The sequence below is a fragment of the Salvia hispanica genome, chromosome 5 (assembly GCF_029641045.1).
Source record: "Salvia hispanica isolate PSC_SH4W2 chromosome 5, Shi_PSC_v1, whole genome shotgun sequence".
Lineage (NCBI taxonomy): Eukaryota > Viridiplantae > Streptophyta > Magnoliopsida > Lamiales > Lamiaceae > Salvia > Salvia hispanica.
In genome coordinates, this window is record NC_142696.1 from 10,592,370 (window position 1) to 10,613,840 (window position 21,471).

Below are 21,471 nucleotides of genomic sequence, written 5' to 3' on the forward strand. Positions count from 1 at the left end.
AACACAATTCAGCAAATTAAATAAAAAGTTCATCTAAATTAATTTTTATTAATTAGTAATATCTTAATGAAATTAACTCCCTTCTTCTATTATTAGGAGTCTCAATTTTTTGGCGGCATGGGTTTAAAGGAATGTTAAGAAAAGTGGGCAGAAAAAAGTTTGTAAAATATGAATCTCACTTATATATATTAGTTTTAAATAAAATGTGAGTGGTATGACTTAGTGGAATGTGTGACTCTATTACCATTTATAGTAAAAGTGAACTGGAACTTCTATTCACGAACGGACTAAAATGGAAAAACGAGACTCCTATGAGTTGGTGGAATGTGGGACCCTATTACCATTAATATTTCTAGCTTCGATTTTTGCTTTGCCTCCTCTATTTGCCAGCATTTCCTATTGGTCCACTATACAACTCTCACCATCTCTTACACGACCCAGGTGGGGTCGGGTGGGGTCGGCCGACCCCACCGCCGGTCCGTGAGTGCCTCTGATATTCTCCCAAAATCGGCCGGTGACCCATGGCTGCTCCGGCTCCGACCCCACGCTATGGCTTTTTTGTCTCCAAGGAAGAGAATTTGGCAGAGAACAGAGGGTAGAGGAGGAGATAAGAGGCGCTGAGGCGGCGGCACTTTTGTTTATTTTAGAAAACCTAGGAAATCTTTTTGGGAGTAGTATTGATAAATGTGTATTTACTCCTACTTTCTTCTTTTTCTATTAATTTTTATTTCTTAATTAATATGCCTGTGCTTTGTTTAGTTGGTTTTGTCGATATACATATATATAGTGTAAGTGAAAATATGTAAAATATTAAAAAAATGTGTTAATTAGTACTATGACTCATTATTAGATTTCATTTTGAGTTTTATTAATATTTGTAGTTAAAAATAACAGTAATATTTTTAAAATCACAAATAAAATTAAATGATATAATAAGAAGTTAACAAGTGCACGATTAAAATAATGAAATTATAAAAATACATAACATATCACAAATTTAAAATAAAAACATACTTTAAAATAAGTAAACAATTTAATTATAGTATAAAGTTTGTGATGTGTTTTTATATTTTAAAAATATGGATATGCATAGTAATCAATTATCATATTTAATAAAGGATTTTGCAATATTTAATTGTATTAATTATAATATATAGATATGTATTTTTTTTATTTTTTTTCCGACCCCACGGGTTCAGTTTTCTGGGTCCGTCATTGCACGTGAGTAGAACTATTGTCAGCCACTGCTAGGAGTTTATGTCGATGTGTAGTGTACTCGTTGTCGATAGCCACGTTTTACAGAATGCTACGACTTTGAGGCAGCAACGCCATCACATGACAATCATCACCGGCAACACTCTTTCTTCCACCACGATCAAGACATTGTTATCAATAGAATTGGTATTTATAGAAGATTCAGTAACTTTTGGCATTCTTTTATTTTGACATTCTTTTTCCTTTCTCATTTTTCTCTATTGACTCTTTAGTGAGCACAATTTTATTTTATAATAATTTAAATCAACATTAAATTGGCTCACTAATTTTTGTCACAAAAACTGTTAGATTCCAATTATTATTCGGTTTTACTGGATTAAATTCCAATTGTAATTGTCTGCAATTAGTTGATGGAGAAACATGTTACAGCCTTTCTTAATTATTCAAAGATAAGTTGATTATTCATTTTATGCTAGAAAATGATATTTTTTTTGAATTTTTCCAAAACTCTCCTTTGGCTTTAAAAAATTTTGGAATTTTGATTTATAAAATTGATTTGTGAAGATCATTTATAGAGATTGAATTTTGGAATTTTTTTAAAAAAAATTGATTTGTGAAGATTATTTATAGAGATTTTGCTTGTTTCATATTATTTCATATTAATTCGAATGTTAATCTTTGTTACGCTGAAATCAATACTGATATTCAAATAAATAAAATTAGTATATGGTTTTCAAAATAGAATGAAACATTGTATGCTAAATTTCTCATATAGTTTGATACTATTCTATCAAATGGTTTTCAAAATAGAATGAAACATTGTATGCTAAATTTCTCATGGAATTTCTTGGAAATACTTTGATACTATTCTATCATTGAGAGGTTGAGGTGGTCTTGCATTATTTTCGAAATCCTGCATTAGAAAAAAAATATATATTATAAAAGATTGACAAAATTAATTACTTTTAAGAAAATAATTTAGCATAACTTTCTTACACAAGATAAAAACTTTATGATTGTGTCTCAATATCAGAATTAATTTACACTACTCACATCATGTACAACTTTCTTCAGTGCTGCAATTTGCTCTTTCGATGTAGTTCTAACCTACAAAACAAATGACTCAATTTCAATAGATAATACACATGATGTGCGCAAGATCATCATCTTATGTTTATTTCATTTTCTATTTCTTTGATTTATATTAGTTTAGGAAATCAAGAATTGACCGATATCTTAAAAAAAATTACTAGACTTACCTTGTCGAGCAATGTCCAAAGAACCCCTTCTGTGCATGGAGGAACTGTGAGAGAATCCATATATATGTAATACTTTTTGCTTCCAAAATTGATGTCCCATGGATTAACAACACCCAAATCAATTTTTTCTTCACCTTTTAGAAAATGACTAATATTTGCCAAAATCTACATACGATAAAATTTTCTTTTGTTAGCGCGTCAACTTCTTCAACATTTTTCAAAAGATGAACCAAAATTCAATATCCGAACCACAAACAAGTTGTGGTTCGAATGTGTATGAGTTGTAACTCAAAAGAAAAAAGCAAATGGCCCCTTTACCACTAACCTTGTCGAGAAAAGAATCGGAATGTCCTAAATCGTATAAAATTGCAATTACAGCCAATTTTCCTTGGGAGTTCCTATGGACCACATGCAGTTCCAAGTCGTACCTAAAATGAACGTATAATATTGTGATGCAATGGTAGTAATTCAAATACGAATTGATACAATAGAAATACGAACCTCCTTCCATTAATCGTATGTTCGGAGGGCATGTGCCAATGACATTGTAGCATATTGTAAGTGAGGTTCATGCCCATAGTGTCTCCATTCCATTCAACCTTACCATAGACATATCAATGAAATCATATTTAAGATGTTTGTCAACTCACAACATACACACATTGCGAATTGAACGTCGTCATACCACAATGCCATGTCCTCTATACCTTAATACAGCATGGGTTGGTTTGTAGTTTCTTCTCAATGTCCCGATTTTAGACGAAACCAAAACTTTTTCCTCGATAATATTGATTGGGGATTGGAACTTTCCAATTGAACATAATTGCCATTCTTCTTTGAGACTTCCCTAGTGTTCTGGTCCCTTTGGGGAATTCTTCAAATACATAAATTCATGTTCATCGTCTGTAATTATAATATATATGGATTTACTAGTGAGGTTAAAAATAAATAGATAATTGATATGACACTCACAATTTTTGATTCATAATAAGAATTTGATAACTTACCAACTTCACCATTACGATTTTCAGCATTGATGGCCATGAGAAGGGAAAAAATAACGAGACACACAATGTCACGATAAACAAAGCTGCTCCTGCCGCTGCCCATGGTGGTTTCCGATGACGAGCTCCGCCGAGAATTGTTGTTCTTCACTACCTCCGACTTTGCTCAATAAGTGATCCCAAACAATTGAAACTAAACATAAATCGAATAATGGAAAAAAATGAGAGATTTGAACTCCTAATTAGATTGTGGAGGATGATTCCCAAATCCAATATTTATGGGTCATGTAAAGATTATGAATATGGTATGCAGCACAATTACAAGAGAATTTCTTATCCAATTCTTCAGTCTTCACAATCTAGTATTAGTAAATTGTAATATCCATAAACGGCATTCAAAGTAAACGTACTACTATTAAATATTAGGGGTAACTGCTTTTAAAATCATCAACTTTCCAATAATTCCGGTTTTTCCCACAAACTTTAAAAAGTTCGTATAATGTCACAAACTTTACTATCGGTTGCCGTTTTCCCATGTCGGGTTTTCCGGCAGTGTAGGTTGTCACGTGGATTATTTTTCTGACGTGGCAATGACATGGAAAATTATTAACAAATTTTTTTAATTCCCCAATCTAACATAATCTAATTTTTAACTCCACTCCACCACGTCTAACTCCTCCAATCTAACTCCACTCCACATCTAAACCCGCCGCCGGCGATGAATTGAGAGAGAACCAGCGCCGACCACCACTGACCACGAATACCTTGCGCATTCGCTCCTAACCCCAACCCCTTTCATCCTCGGCAAGCGCCTCCGCCCCGACGACCACCACCACCACCAGCACCTCTCCAAAGACGGCGTCACCTCTGTTTCTGCTTCTGTTGGCCTCACCATCGCTGTTGGAGGCTTCTGGGCTCTACCTACCCGGACCGATTTCGGGCAGGTCTAGAGCTTTGCAGCTCCTCCCCCTGAAATGGTGGTTGCTGCTTCGAATAATTCCCACCATCAGCAGCATTCAGCTTCGTTGAGGTTTCTGCAGAAACATCGGCCGTTGGGAATTGGCGAGGCCTCCGCGGCTAGGGTTGGAAATTACTTGCCCATTGCTCAAGTACAGGGGCATCACCTCAATTTGCTGGCATCCCTCTCCGGTCCTCCTCCTTAGTCGTCTGAACAACGAAGGGATGCTGACGCCATTGGAACATGAGAACCCTATTGCTGCTGCTGAATGTTGTTGCTGAATTGGGTCATACGATTCTGAAAGCGGGATGTTATGAATTGGGGAATATCGTGATTGATTTGTAATGTCTGAGATTTGTAAATCGCGAATTGAAGAATAGGGGAAAATTAGGTTGAAATCTCTGATTTGTAAATTGGAATTTTATGAAAATTAAAAGGTTGAAATCTCTGATTAGTAAAACGAAGTCGTTTTAGCATTTCAAAACTACGTCGTTTTACGTGTTTTCGACGGTTGCCACATAAGATTTCAGGCGTGCCCCGTCAGCAATATTTCTGCCGGAAAAACCCCCGGGTCGGGTCGAATGGGAAAATCGCAACGCCCGGTAAAATTCGTGACATTACACGAACTTTTTAAAGTTTGTGGAAAAACCGGAATTTTTGGAAAGTTGATGATTTTAAAAGCAGTTACCCCTAAATATTATACAAAATAAATCATATTGTGTTGATCTTGGACACATATATGGACACGTTAATTTAAAAACGTAATTCTGTCCTTACTAAATAGTTTTATACTAATGATACACTCAATTGCTTCATGGGAGTAGTCTTGTTTGTCGAAACCCAGTGGTGACGCATAAATAAATTTTAGGAGGGGCTTTACTAAAAAATTTTACTGCTAACAAAATATATATATTCTCTCCGTACATGAAATATTGATCATTTTTGTCGTTTTAGTCCGTCCGTGTTATATACTCTGTATTTTTCTATTTTTAGTAAATGGCATCCACTTTCTACTAACGCATTACACTCCCATTCTTTCGTAAAACCAATATAAATGTGGGACCACATTACATTAACTTTTTCCATTCACTTTTCTTAAAATCTAGCCGAGTCAAATGTGGACAACATTTCATAAACGGATGGAGTATATATTATAAAAAAAGGACAACATTTCATAGACGGATGGGGTATATATTATAAAAAAAAATACTTCATCCATCCTAAAAAAACTAGATTTATCATTTTGGGCCGTCCCCTAAAATTAGAGTCTAAATATGAAAATTTATAAATTAGGACAACTAATAATGTGGACTTTACAATTCATTAACACTATTTCTACTACTTTTTCCATCTCTTTTAATTTACCAATTGCATATTAAAATTTATGTAATTTACAATATCTATTTTCTTAAGACAAAGGGAGTACAATAATAATTATAAAAATGCATAAATATGTTATACATAAAATTAATCCAGCCCAAATTTAACCATTTTAATTCTTTTGAACAAAAAACAAGCTGAACGCAAGTAGGGCTAAAACAAGAGAAACCATTTTCAGTTTTCAATAGTACACATTTGAATAAAAACGACAGTGTCAGTTTAAGAAACAATTTTTAAAAGTGTTACTAGATGGATGATAACTTTAAATTTAGTGGTATTTTTTTAAAAAAAATTAATATAAAAACGTGCCACAGCAGCCACGTATTTAAAGAGTAAGTAGGGAATTGACATTTTAAACTCAATTATTATTAGTATATTCGTGCAAGTTTAAGAGCATCCGCAGCGGTGCTTTAATGCAAGAGCACCGGCCCTATTGTCGGCGTGGCGAGTTATGTGCTCGTCATTGTGCTCTTGCCGACGGCACGGACATGCTTGTTGGCAAGAGCACCATTGTACCGAAGAGCACACTGATGGGGCGCCATCCTATTCGCCAACGGAAATTTCGAATTTCTATTTTTTCCTCAAAATTAAATAAATAATATTTTTGGATTTCCAAAAATATAGTTGTTTTATTACCATTTTTTCAAAAATTTTTTTATTTTTTTTTAAAAAATTAATCCTAAAATTATCTATAAATACACACATTCATCATCTATTTTTTACATCAAATTATCTTTCACTCATACTTCTCTCATATTTTTGAATTGCTCTAACCTACATCTTCCTCTCTCACTCAAACACTCTCTAAATTCAAAAATGGATCCGAACAATATCATTGCGGAAGCGGAGCACGAAGAACAAGAATACTATCAACAATATTGTGCTGCCTATGAAGCCTATGTCGCCCTCGTGACCAGGAGGGAGCCCACGAAAGGCGTCCGACTAATTTTCCGACGAGACATGGTTTCCAGCAGATTACTTCCGGCGCCATTTCCGCATGTCAAAACACTTGTTTTGCATATTGTCAACACATTGTCCGCCCGTGTTGAATACTTCCAATCACGTACAGACGCAACCGGCGGCCTAATGCTCATCCTTGTAGCGGTTGCCGACTACCGCCTATGAATTTGGCATGCATATTTCGGTGCGGCCGGATCCAACAACGACTTGAACGTGCTCTATTCTTCACTCACCCCTCTTCAATAATCTTTAGAATGGTGTAGCATCGGTTATTGACTTCACCGTCAACAGCCATCCATACCACATGGCGTACTATCTCTCCAATGGTATCTACCCAAGGTGGCTGACTTTCACGAAGACGCTCAACATGCCGCAATACCCGAAACATATTTTTTATGCGCAGTGTCAAGAGGCTGCTCGGGAAGACATCGAAAGAGCTTTTGGGGTCCTTCAAGCAAGAAATATTTTTTCAAGTTCAGGGACTAAGAGCATTAGCAATAGGCGGCCTTCCGGCCACCGTGCAGGACGACGATCGGGAAGGCTGCTATTGCAAGCGCTGAGCCATGGGGTGGAGCAGGTGAGCGCCGAGAGCACGGGGCCGAGAGCGGGATAGCACCTATTGCTCGTCGACCGCCGAGCTGTCCAAATTTTTCATTTAAAAAAAATTATTACTTCTATATATATACAACTCATTGCATTTTGTTTTTTAAAATGCATTTCATTTTTGGGAGGGTTGTATGTGACAGCAGGAATTTTTGAGAGAGCTATCGGAGGCCTCTCCCTATGTGAATGCTCAACGTGTGACCAATTTTTAAGTTTACTCTTTATAGAATAAGATGATAAAATGTTATATTAACTGATTATATTGAAATTCAAAACTGAACTTGAAATTTTCAATTATTGGTTAACCATCCGGTTAATTGATAACCGAGTGACCGTTTAATCAACTCTAGTCATATAAGTGTCTGTTTGATAAATTGGCAATGCCTAGATATAAATGAGTATATGACTATTTCCAATTATTTGGTATCATAGTTAACCTATTAGGTAAGCCTATGTTATCCCTATATGGCCCATCCAAGCCCACAGTTTTTTCCTCAAAATACAAGGATATGTATCTCACAAATTTGGTTGGATAGCATTTCTGCCTCATTTCTTGTCCACTAAACAACAACGAAAAATCCCTTATTTGAGTTTATCTTAACACGAAGTCCGCATTTCTTATCTTACTTTGTAAATCTTCATATATCCCATCTTTCTTATCAAATGAGCCCTTGGTATAATAATCCTAAAATTACACAGATGTCGTTAACAAATTCTGGATTTGATATATTTTCTCCTATTTGGAGCTATTAATGCATATTCCTCTCTTCAAAACCTTAGCTTACCAAATTCACCAATCTGTTTAGATACTCTACTACTATTACAAAACATCTGACCTGTTAAAAGTCGAAATATCACAAATTTGGACTTGGTTATGGTTAACTTTGACTTGTGATACATTCGAAAACTATAAATAAAAAATGAGCTGACACGATCATTTTTTTCCAAGTACGAAAATAAAATTGTGAAATCAAAATGAAGCAAAAATCCCAAGTTTCAGTCTGGTATTACAAACGTATAAAAATTACAGCAGTAGATCACTACTAATCAACAAACACATGATAATTACTACTATGAAACATCTGCCAACTCAAACCATAATACCATTGAGTGATAATACACAACTCTTCTACAAAGTAATATTGGAAGAGGGAAATTTTGAAAATGATTTTGTAAATTTTTTTCAAATCATAATAATAGTAAAGACTCGGATAAAAGGAAAAAGGAAAAAGGAAAAAGGAAAAAGGAAAAAGGAAAAAGGAAAAAAGGGAAAAAATAGCAAAGCATCAACAATCTTACGAATCCTCTTTCACGGCACCTTGTGGGGTTTAGAAGCATTTTCTGTGCACGATTGATGGGCCGGACTCATCATATTCGGACTTGGAAATCCACATCTGTAATCACAAAAACATGATTTAATCAATGAAGCTGAAATCTAAACAAGTTGATGGCACATTTGGGGAATATGTTCAATCGTTGTAACCATACCTGCTGGAAGGTGCTGAGAGAAGCCAAGATGGAGCCTCCAATCCAGACACTGTACTTCCTCTCTGGTGGAGCCACCACCTTGATCTTCATGCTGCTCGGGGCAAGGGCTGTGATCTCCTTGCTCATACGGTCAGCAATGCCCGGGAACATGGTGGAGCCACCACTGAGGACGATGTTTCCATATAGATCCTTCCTGATATCAACATCACACTTCATGATGGAGTTGTACGTGGTTTCATGAATACCAGCAGCTTCCATTCCGATCATTGAGGGCTGGAAGAGGACCTCGGGGCATCTGAACCTTTCTGCTCCGATGGTGATCACCTGTCCATCAGGCAGCTCGTAGTTCTTCTCCACAGCAGAGCTCGTCTTAGCAGTCTCAAGCTCTTGTTCATAGTCGAGAGCAATGTAAGCAAGTTTCTCCTTAATGTCCCTTACAATTTCCCGCTCTGCTGTAGTCGTGAACATGTAGCCACGTTCTGTGAGGATCTTCATGAGGCTGTCGGTGAGATCACGTCCAGCCAAATCAAGACGCAGGATTGCGTGGGGGAGAGCATAACCTTCGTAGATCGGGACTGTGTGGCTGACACCATCCCCAGAGTCGAGAACAATACCTGCACAAAATAAAGAATTTGAGCATGGTTCAGATAGAGCAAACAATCGAGATATTCCAGTCTTATAATCATCAAATAATTTCTTCTCTTTCCTCACCCGTTGTACGTCCACTGGCATAGAGAGAGAGAACTGCCTGAATGGCAACATACATAGCAGGAGTGTTGAAGGTCTCAAACATGATCTGAGTCATCTTTTCACGATTGGCCTTTGGGTTGAGAGGGGCCTCAGTCAAGAGGATTGGGTGCTCTTCTGGGGCAACACGAAGCTCGTTGTAGAAGGTATGATGCCAAATCTTCTCCATATCATCCCAGTTGCTGACAATACCATGCTCAATCGGATACTTGAGGGTCAAAATACCTCTCTTGGACTGAGCCTCATCACCAACATAAGCATCTTTCTGGCCCATACCAACCATGACCCCAGTGTGACGAGGGCGCCCCACTATACTAGGGAAGACGGCTCTTGGGGCATCATCCCCAGCAAATCCAGCCTGATATATTTAGATCAACAACATAATTAGTTAAGACAATCAAATCACAAAAAAATTGAAAAGGTAATCATCAAACAGGTTTATCAGGTCAAGGAAATTGAGATTACCTTGACCATTCCGGTTCCATTGTCGCAAACGAGGGGCTGGATATCCTCTGCTTCTGCCATTGCTTATTGTTATCTGAAGACAAGAAAGAATCACAAGATCATCAACATAGCTATACATATGAAATCATGAATACCAAAAGCCCAAATTCAAGAGAAAAATTTCACTTTAAACATGCGAGAAATTGAAAAGCAATTAACAGACTGCATCCAAACTCTAATGTCAAAGCCTTGCACTAAAATACGATCAAGCGAACCTCATAAAAGATATTCAGATGTGATCAAGATCGAATCCAGATAATGCAAGATCATACTTAGGAATAGATGAAAATTGGATCAGATGATGCTTCATCATTTGGACTAAACTACCAAATATTACCACAAATCTACTAAAATCATATACTCCTATCACCTATGATAAAATTTCATTGGACTTTAGCATTCAAAGAAATAATACTCCAGTCTTTAGCAATTTTCAACAGGCAAATGGCTCCTATTAGTAGATATGATCAACCAAAAAGTGATCTATATATTTGTAAACTGCAGTAGAATAAACAAGCCCCAGATTTTATTGGTTCGATTAAGATCTAATCAAATTGAAAACACAAGTAACCAAATCTTGAACCAGATGATAAGAAGTAAACTTGGTTAATCCATACTTAGCAAATCAAGAAATATCGCTTGACTACTCTAATAAGCATAGTTGAAAAAGCGATTTGCAGATCCATGTATTAAAATTAATGGGAAGCTTAAATTGCCAGATCTTCACCTTGCTACAAGAACCAAACAAAAAAGGAAACTTGTTGCATAGATCAATAAGAGTCTCGAACAAAATTCAACCTTTTCTTCACAAACGAAATAAAAACCGAATCTTTCGTCCAAATATGGATCAAAAATCGAATCTTTGAGATATAGGAGTACCTTTCAAGCCTTGAAGTAGAGGAAAATGCGTGTTGCTCTTTTCCTGCTGCGTTCTCTCTCTCTTGAGACTCTTGACGATAGTGTGTGTCAAGTGCCCGCCCTCGTGTTTTAAACACCAAATTCATGATTGTGAGGATCAGAGCCGTTGGATTGTGATGATTTCAATCGGTGGGTTGTGGTGCCCACGACACCGTCAGACCGATGGTGGATTTAGCTGGCTGCTTTTACTGCAACTGTACCGTGTGGACGGATATGCCCTTCACTTTTAGCTCATTCCCTTCTGGCTTCTACTTTTACAGGGATAATTTTGCACATTAATGTGAGCTTCATTGGTATTGCAATTACAAATTTCCTAATTAATACGAAGAGTGCGCAAAACTAAGTACTCCCTCCGTTTCTCTTCAGAGGATAAAGTAAGAGAGAGAGTAAAGAAAGAAAGAAAAAAAAGTTACCGTATATGGAAATAACTCAACTATGAAGAAACTTCCTGAAATGGAAAAATGACTCAACTATAAAGAAACGGAGTGAGTACTGAATAATATGTCCATTTTATGATTTTGGTCTTATATTTTATTTTTTGAATTTTTGTATCCTGAATATTTTAACTCGGATCACAATTGATCCTACACTAACAATTCTGTCAATTTTTTAACGGTTTTAACCCGAATGAGACTGTTAAAACCATCAAAATCGGTCAAAATCGAATTAAAACCGTTTAAAAATTGACGGAATTGTTAGTGTAGGACCAATTGTATTCCGAGTTGAAATGTTCAGAATGCAAAAATTCAAAAGATAAAATATAGGACCAAAATCATAAAATGGGCATATGTTCAGGACTAGTTTTGGCCTTTACTCTAAAATGAATCAAAACTTTTGGGTCGGAAATTTAGAAATTATTTTGAAATATAAAAGGGGATAATAATGTAGAAAAGATAAAGAAAGAGTAAAGTGGGTGATGGAATAATCGATAGTGATTGGATGTTTTTTTTAAAGAAATTATTCAACTTAATTGGGACATCCCGAAAAGAAATACAACTCAATTTAGTTGGGACAAAAGGATTACTATAATCAAAATTTGATACTCCCTCTGTCCCCTAAAAATAGAAACTTTTTCTTTTTCAGTCCATCTTCTAATTTGAAACTTTTAATTTTAGAAAATTTCTTTCTCAATAATAAAGTATGACTCATTTTTCATTAACACATTTTTCTTTCTATTTCTCTTACTTTACTAAATTTGGATTAAAATCCGTGTATTTCAAAAGTTTATATTTTTAGGAGGGAGGGGGAGTATATAGTCAGAAAATGCATCTTACATCCTAAGATAGTTAGAGCATTTATTTAAAGCACAAGATTTAAGAAATTAATGTATCAAAAGTTACAGTGAAAAAGAGTAAAATAAGAGTGGATAAAGTAAAAGTGATAAAGAAAAAATCAAATATTACTAAAAATTAAGATTTTGCTAAAAATAAAAAGAAATGAATCAACTATATTAAGACAATCTAAAAATGAATACGACTCAAATTTTTTTGTCAATTTTCACAATTAAGAATTCTGAAATTAATACTGTAGAAAATTTGAACTATCCAAACGAAGTCATTTTGATATTTAGATTTTTTCTTAAAAATATCTAACTCACACCTCTGTATCACTAATCTGCGAGTCTCTTCTAAGACTCATGGAAAAAAATTTCAACAATTGCTGGTCATTAGTAGCAAATTTGATTGGAAAAATATTTCTGAAAACCTTATGTTGGAACCAAGCATATATCTTGTTTCACACGTGGAAAAGATTGTGAACTTACATAGATATGAAACAAATATACTATGTTTATTCCCCTTAATTTTGAGTGGTTACATATGGTTTTAGACTTACCAGTTTAAGTGTTCCATTAATATTGAAACATTTTTTTATATTATTCTCTTTTTTACTGAACTTTCTTTCCATTTGAACTACTTCTCAGTTCAAGTAATTAATTCCTTTAGAGCATCCACAAAAGGGGCTAGCGCACCGGTTAGCCGATTCGCGTCGCTAGTCGGTCGACTAGCTGAACCATTGGAACCGGCCAGCGGCATTTCGGCGAAAAAACAGGCGAGCGCACGCCGATTTCCAGGCACTGGCTGATGCGCTGGCCGCCATTGTGGCGTGCCGATCGGCGAGGGATCGGCCAGCGTAATTTTTTATTTTTTATTTTTTTAAAATTTTTTGAAACACTATATATACGCGAGTTTAGTTTCATTTTCATTTACACCACTTGTTTTAACGAGTTTTCTCTCTCTCTAAATTTCTGTACAAGAGCAACATCGAGCGATGGGTAATGCGGGTGGTAGCAGTGGTGGTAGTGGTGGGGATGCTGAGGAGTACGAACGGCGGATGAACGTGGCTATGGAGGCCTACATGAACCGCGAGATAAAGCGGTACATGCAAAGGGTCGAACAGCAGGCGGTACCTCGCCCTCGACCCGTTGTCCACCGCCGAACAGTGATTGATCGAGATCACGTAGCTGCACATCAGCGGCTATATGACGACTACTTCGCACCGGACCCGCGGTTTAACGCAAACATGTTCAGGCGGCGTTTTAGAATGCGCATGGAGTTGTTTATGCGTATCGGTGACGCTTTGGAGCGTCGATATCTGTATTTCCGCTTCAGGCACGATGCGGCTGGCAGACCCGGCCACACCCCTATTCAAAAGTGCACGGCGGCAATCAGGCAGTTGGCCTACGGAGGCGCGGCAGACATGTGGGATGAGTACCTCCACATCGGTGAGACGACTGCTTTGGAATGTCTGAAGTTTTTCTGTCAGGGCGTGATTCAAATTTTCGGTGATCAGTACTTTCGAAGCCCTACCCCCTAAGATTGTCAATATCTGATGCAAATGCACGGGGAGCAGAATGGGTTCCCTGGAATGTTAGGCAGCATAGATTGTATGCATTGGGAGTGGAAGAACTATCCAACTGCCAGGAAGGGGGCTTACACGGCCGGCTACAAGGGAAAGAATCCCACGATGATCCTCGAGGCCGTAGTTGATTATCAGCTGTGGATCTGTCATGCGTATCTTGGGGTATCCGGGTCGAACAACGACCTCAACGTCCTCAACTCGTCGCCCCTCTTCAACGAGAAGTGTCAAGGCATCGGTCCGGCCGTCTCATTTGTGGCCAACGGCAACCGTCATGATATGGGCTACTACTTGGCGGATTGGATATACCCTAGGTGGCCTGTCTTTGTGAAGACGATCAGGCACGCAAATGATGACAGGAAGGCCTACTTTGCGGAACGGCAGGAGTCGGCGCGCAAGGACGTGGAGCGCGCATTTGGTGTGCTCCAGTCTCGATGGGCGGCAATTAAGGGTCCAACGCGATTGTGGAATGTCAAATGCATTGCTGATATAATGTACGCCTGCATTATCATGCACAACATGATCGTCGAAGAGGAAGGCGTACAACTGACTAATTGGGCCAATGACGATACTGATGCAGTCGGTCCAAGCCACGGCGTGGCCACCCCCAACGTACGAAGGGGGGTACCTCAAGATGAAGCCGACCGTCTTCAGGCACATGTCGACATGCGCCAAGTTGATGCTTATATTCAACTCCAAAAGGATATAATTAAAGAGTTGTGGGCACGGAAGACTGTACGGCGATAGTTTTTTTCTTTATTATGTAATTTTTTTAAAAATGAATGTACCTTTTTAAAAATGAAATTAATGAATTTTTCCGTATATGTCTCGTAAATTTAATTCCGTAATTTATCGTAAATTTAATTCCGTAAATGTAGTTGTTTTTGAATTATTTTTATTGCGGCTAGCCTGTGGCTGGCCTTAGGCTAGCCTATTTGATTAAAATGATGATGTGGCAGGTGGGTTTTTAGTGCTGATGACGTGTCAGGGAGAGAGAGTGTTGGCCTATGGCTGGCCTATTGCCATTGTGGATGCTCTTATGGCTCATTGTTTCGAATATGATAATAAATAATTAAAGTGGAGAGAAAGTAAAGTAAAAGAGGGAATAATATAGATGAGAGTCGTATCTACATTATTTTCTTACTTATCTTACTTTCTCTCACCTTATTTTCTTATTTTCTCTCACCTTTAACTATCTATTATCATCTTCTCTAAACACGTGCTGAAAAGCAATCAATCACTTGACATGGGACGGACGGGGGGAGGGGGATTTATTACTTCCTATATGTCCCTTGTTAAGTGTTTTATACTCCCTCGTTCCATATTAATAGAGTCATTTTTCTAATTTGGAAAGTTTCAAGTTAATTGAGTTATTTTTATTTTCGGCAAAAAACAACTCTCTTTTACTTTATTCTTTTTTCATCTCTCTTACGAGAAAAAATTCTCTAGTCAAGGAATACCAAGTTGGCAATCCTATTTGGTATATCACACTAATACATTTTTTACAAATGGAAATGTATACAACCTCAATTCCAACTAGATATATAGATTATGGAAACATTTTAAATGTAAATATACACCATTTATTATATGGAAAGTTTTCTAAATAATATATATACCCACATAATATATAATAATTGGGATGACGATCACTTTTTTAATAGTAGTCTTACTTCATTAAATTTTAAATTTATTTACTTTATCATGCAACAATCATTTGTGTTAAGAGCATCCCCATCCGTGCTCTTAGCACGGAAGTGGGCCCGGACCCACTTTAACTCCTTGTCCTTAGCTAAGAGCACAACATTCACATCCGTGCTCTTAACTAAGGACAAGCTCAAGGGTCCTACCATTCTATTATTTAATTTAAATACTCAAATTATTAAAAACATTTCTACATTACAAAAATATATTAAAAAATAAAAATTATATAATTAAAATCCTAAAAAATAAAAATTAAATAATTAAAATACTAAAAAATAAAAATACATAATTAAAATCCTAGAAAATAAAAAAATACATAATTAAAATCCTATAAATTAAAAATTACACACGTGGAAGACTAGTCCTCTAACCCCAATTGTCTCTTGAGACCCCGAATCATTTGCTCATGTGTTGCAAGTTGATCTGGAGTCATCTTAGACTTATCGTTCAAATAGAGTTGACCCAAGAGGGTCCACAATGAGTTGTTCGGGGATGGAGGAGGCACAAAGGGAGCGGGAGCGGGAGCGGGGGCGGCTGGAGTCGGGGCGCGACGGCGGGTAGCCGTCGCCTTCTTCCTTCCTTGTGGCCGGCGGGAACTGCTCGGGCCAGCGTCGGGGCTACCCAAGTTAGTTTCGGCAAGCTGGGTAGCCACATCATCGGAGGCGCCGTCGGATAGGGCTACCAACCTCGATCGTTTGCTAGATGAGCTGGAGGAGGATGCTACTATGCCGCCCCCATGAAGGGACTGGCAACGGAAGCGCTCACATAAATCAATTACATAATAATCAGATCTATTTAGCAGATTATTTAGACAAAGCCTATTCGCGTAATTATCACATGTATCATGCTCATAACATGAATTAATCATGCTTTAAGAATATTGAAACCTAAAACATGCTTATCTACGGAGCAGATAAATACCTGAAAGTCGGTATTTGCCTCTCGGTGCGCACAGAAGGAAATAAACAGGTTCCCTTGGTCCAGCAAATCCACTAGATCACGCGGTCTAGGAACTCGTTGGTCGTAGGAAATCCTGGTCGTCGGACACACAGAGCACTCTTTCAAAAAACCCTCAACCACTTTACTAAACCTAGTATAGGGAAGTAGGGATCGATCCCACAGAGATGGATGCGTAATAATCATGTTCAAGGATTTGGACTTGTTTTTGGGGTTGGCTGCTGCCACGCATTTTTCATGGGTTGAGGAAAATAAACTTAACTTGGAATTTTAAAACGGCTACGCCAGCAACTAGACCTAGGCGAAGCAACAAAGAAAACTATGCAAGGAAAATTAACCGCACAATCACTAGATCTAAAAAAACTCTAATTACCTAGACTCGGGAAATAAACTGACTGTGGGGACCATGACTGAAAAAGAAAACAGAGTACGGACGAAAAGCTGGCAGAATAACTAACTCTGGTACTAACTAACAGCGACATCATCTTCTTCAACCAAATTGTGTAAAAACTCATAAGAAAAACAACAGGAACGAAATCAGAGCAGAGCAAACTAAATGTAAACCAATTTGATGCATAACAACAAGAACTAAACAGATCCAGAGATGCTAGACGAAGTAAAACAGGAAACAAGCGGAAAACTCAAATCCATTCAACAACTCCCCTTTCTCACTTTGGATCCAACCTCAGACGCTAAATCCACTCCGGATCCAAGCATCCGACACAAACTCCAACCAACAGAAACATTTCATAACTTCAGATTTTAACGACAACCTCCAATAAATCAACAACCCACAGATCTATCACCAAATTCCCAGATCGAGTACCACAACATCAAAATAAAAACAGAGATCGACATAAAACTTGTTAAAATAAACTCTCAGCAGCAAGATCTACGTAAATCAACTTGAAATATCACAAATAAACGCAAACCAACAGAAATGAAAGGATAACAAGTAACATCAACAGCCAAATCGACTCCCAAAAGTGAAGTTCGACCGCAAAAGTGCAAAAACAACTGAAATTTAAAGAGATTGTATCTTCGCCCACAAGCGGACGGTGTTGCAACTGAAACTTCTGAAGAAATGAACCCCTTCGTGACCCAAACTACCCCAGATCTCCCATTCCCAAGTGTGTGTTGTGTGTATGAGCTAAGAGTGAGCGAAATAAAAGTGATAGCGTCCTCTTTGTGTGTTGCATGCTCTTCTATTTATAGGCGTTGGAGTGGGGCCCAGCGAGGTATAGATAGACTTTGTTGCCCTCAGCTACTGATTCCCTCCATCACGCCTTCTTTTCCTTTTAAGTCTGCTCATTTCACTTCATTCCTTCGCTAGATTGTTTCCTTCAGCATTCCCTCGATCTAGCGATTCTATCACACACCTGGCTTAGGAAACGTGTTAGCCCAGCTAAATGTAACGCTTTTCACCATATAACCGATGCATGAAATTAGCCTTATCAAACTGCTCACACTTAAACCATACTTGTCCTCAAGTATAAAGACAAGAAAGAAAAGAAAAAGAATAAGGCGAATTTCAAGCAAGGTTATCCCCTGACCGACTCCTTGGACTCTAGACAGACTCCTAGACCTAGACACAATTAAAAACTTAAAAAGTTTAAGAAAAACATACAAACACATAAACACATATGCATGAGCTAGCTTCAACTTTTAGGCAACCGTCCCCACAAGATTAAGGTCAATCCAACAGGTTACATCCTCCAAATAGGCCCTTTCCCTTCCTTTACCTAGCCAATCTATCAGCTTGTCAAGATGGCCTTTTACTTACCCAATTGTTGGATTCACTCGATCACTCATTCCTCACCAGGGATGTTAGGATCGATTCTCTCTTAAGTTAATGCTACACCTCTGAAGCGTCGGGTTATGAGAGTTCCTCCTTTTCCTGGGTCAGGCTATTATCATTCCTACCTTTTAGACAACTTCCCTCTGGACTTCGTCCAGCTTATTCCTCCTTTTATATATATTTTTTTATATTTTCTCCTCCTTTTATATATATATTTTTTTCTCTTTTCCTTTTTCTCTCTGGACTTCGTCCAGCTTATTCCTCCATTTCTCCTCTCTTCTGGACTTCGTCCAGCTTATAACACCTTACCCTGGACTTCGTCCAGCTTATACCTTCATAACCCAATTTCCCATTTTTCTCCTTCACAACTCTTCTCCATAAGCATTCAGTGGTGGCCCTTAAACATGTGTTAGCTTGAAGTTATCTAAGGCTTATAACTCACTATTATAGTAGGGCTTCACAACTAAGTAAGTAGAGGCATCCTCCATCGTTCTCGCTTCACTCAGATTAACTAGGCTTATTACAGGAAAAAGCTTCTAAGTTGAAATGCCTCCTATTTTCAATTACTTTCACTAAGGGGATCATGCCGTATTATATTCACTGGCTCATGCGACAAAACTTAGACCTACAGACTCTTAACATGCAGACAAAATAATGCATTGACTCCTCTCCCCCTCCCACTTCACTCAAGCTTGTCCCCAAGCCATCATCGTGAAGGGGGGAAACAGAGAGATCGATGCAAAACAAAAAAACAGGTTATAAAAACAAAAACTTCTCACACTTAGACCAAGCATTGGGCTAAGTGGGAGAAAAGCACAATAAAACAGAAAATACAGACTTCTCACACTTAGACCAAGCATTGGGCTAAGTGGGAGAAAAGCACAATAAAACAGAAAATACACACTTCTCACACTTAGACCACGCAGTGGGCTAAGTGGAAGAAGACACAGACAATTATAGAACACACATAGGTAACAGAAATAATAAAAAAAAAACTAAAAGCATGAAAATTAAAAGTTACTTGGTCATGGGGTGGTGATTCACTTCTGGGGCTGACTCCCTCGAGAGCCAGACTGGGGTGGGATTCCAGGTCGGGTCATTCTTACTTTCTTCTTTGCTGGCTGCTCTAGCTCTTCCTCCTCCTGTGCTGATTGTTCGGGTACTGGCTTCCTCACTATAGACTTTGATTTAGATGGGGCTGGAACTTGTTTGGGAACGGGCGGGGAGATCAACTGCTTGAGCGATTGCTGCGGTTGCCTGACGGAGGGACTGCTCTGAATGGGCTGCTTGACTTCACTGCTGGACCCAGGAGTTACCTTCGACTGGGTCAAGGGGAGCGTCTGCTGCATCCACTTCAACATTTTCATTGAAAGCTCCACCGCTTCCGTCATTCGCTCATTTTGTTTGGCGCACTTCACCGCCAATTCTGCAATGTTGCCCCTCAGGGTCTTCACTTCCTCCCGATTCCCGTTCAATTCCTTTCTGATCCCACCAAGTTCCTTTATCATTTCCCTCCTCATTAACTGCATCTCCTTCTTAACATCCTGGACTTCCTTACGTAGCTCTTCAACCTCTTCACTTGGCATGGCTTCCTCGGCTTCCTCAGGCTCTGCTTTCACCTTATCTCCCAACGAGTAGAAGAGAGTCTTGGTGCCATGAGTCTGCAGCAACACCTTGTTGAAAAAATAATCAACACTGAACACTTCCGGGGGTTCGCACATGACTACCAACGGAGCGGCCTTGACAATCTTCATTTCTATGTTTCGTTGGAGGTAGGCGCCGAGAAAGTGACAGGTATACATATGACGCGCAGGGTTGCTCGTCATTTGGTGGCATGCCTGAGCCAGCCAATAGCCTAGGTGCACCTTCACGCCTTTCTCCATGCACCATGTGAAGTAGAGGTCGGTAGTTGTAAGAGCTGAATTAGCGGTACCCATCAAGTTGTAACTGACAAACGTCTGAGCAAAGCGGAGAATTCGGTCTTTAATGTGGGAGGCTTTGGAGTAGCTGGACTTAAACGTTCCCGCCTTGGGGTGCGTGATCAGTTCCCATGCCGTTTGCACCTTGAAACCGGGCGTCTTCTTCGGCACTCCAACCATCCTCTCATTCCATGCCCCCTCTTCATCCTCGGCTTGGGTAAACAACCCCATCCGCAGAGACCATTCCCCAATGCTCATCTCATATTCTTCATTAAAAAGCCTGAACGTTATTGAATCCGCGTCGAGATCAGTGGTGTTCTTCAAACGAAAGGTGGAGAAAAACTCCCTTGCTAGATCCACGGGCACCCTCTCCTGGCTGTGCTGTAATAACCACTCAAACCCTATCGAATAGATACAAGCACGGAATTCCTTGTCACATGCAATCATTTTAAGCTCCCTTGAGCTGTACTGCTTCCCAGATTTGGCCATCTTCCCAGCGCTACATCTTTCCTTGTACACTGCGGTCCTCTTCTGGTCGTCGAACTGCCTCATCTCCTCTAACAACTCTTTAGTCAGCCAGACTTCTGGACGTCCTGGAATAGGCTCTTCTTCAGCTTCTTCAGATTCATAATCGGGTTCAGGGATGGACTCATCTTGTTCCTCGACAAAGGGATCCTCGGTTATAGGGGAAAGGGTCTCCTCGACCTCCTTGACGGAGGGAGCTTTCCTTGACCGGGTAGATGAGGTCGCCGCCGCCTTTCCTTTCCTCGCCCTTTCCTTGGCCAGGCGGCGTTCCTCTGCCTCTGCAGCATCAGGAACTAAGTCATCGACTTCATCGAGGAGACTCCTCCTGGTGCGCCTCCTTTCTTCCCTCTCATCTATCTTAGGTTCATCTTCATCCTGGTCACCCACCAGGTCCACAATCAATTTCAGCCCTCCCTCGGGCTCCGGTACTCCAGTCGTAAGTAGATCTGCTTCTTCCAATAGCTTTTCTGGGGTTTCCCCTTCACGTTCCACTATTGGGGTCGCCCCCTCAATATAAATGGGGTTCTCTCCCCAGACACCGCTTGGGGTCGCCCCCTCTTCCACAAAAATAATCTGTTTTATTCCTTGGAAAATAAAATAAGAGTTTTACAGTATTCAATCACTCGAAACGTGATTTCTTCCATTCCTTCAATATGGCTTTCATACGGCTTTCATA

The 21,471-nt window shown here is 38.9% G+C and overlaps 1 protein-coding gene and 1 pseudogene across 1 annotated transcript; both read right to left on the bottom strand.

The window, feature by feature from the left end:
• Positions 1 to 2,050: 2,050 nt before the first annotated feature.
• On the bottom strand, positions 2,051 to 3,584 carry LOC125189889 (alpha carbonic anhydrase 7-like; annotated as a pseudogene).
• A 4,771-nt stretch (positions 3,585 to 8,355) lies between these two features.
• On the bottom strand, positions 8,356 to 11,119 carry LOC125189009 (actin-7). The gene is made up of 5 exons (XM_048086174.2): positions 10,998 to 11,119; positions 10,080 to 10,152; positions 9,579 to 9,972; positions 8,868 to 9,481; positions 8,356 to 8,773 (listed from the first exon to the last, which is right to left on the bottom strand). The coding sequence occupies exons 2-5, from the start codon at positions 10,137 to 10,139 to the stop codon at positions 8,708 to 8,710; spliced, it is 1,134 nt and encodes a 377-aa protein (XP_047942131.1). The 5' UTR covers positions 10,140 to 10,152; positions 10,998 to 11,119; the 3' UTR covers positions 8,356 to 8,707.
• Positions 11,120 to 21,471: the final 10,352 nt, after the last annotated feature.

Coding starts and splice junctions, on each gene's coding strand:
- LOC125189009 (XM_048086174.2), bottom strand. CDS start 10,139: ATGGCAGAAGCAGAGGATATCCAGCCCCTCGTTTGCGACAATGGAACC. Junction 9,973..10,079: donor ATGGAACCGGAATGGTCAAG/GTAATCTCAATT, acceptor TAAATATATCAG/GCTGGATTTGCTGGGGATGA. Junction 9,482..9,578: donor TGCCAGTGGACGTACAACGG/GTGAGGAAAGAG, acceptor TATTTTGTGCAG/GTATTGTTCTCGACTCTGGG.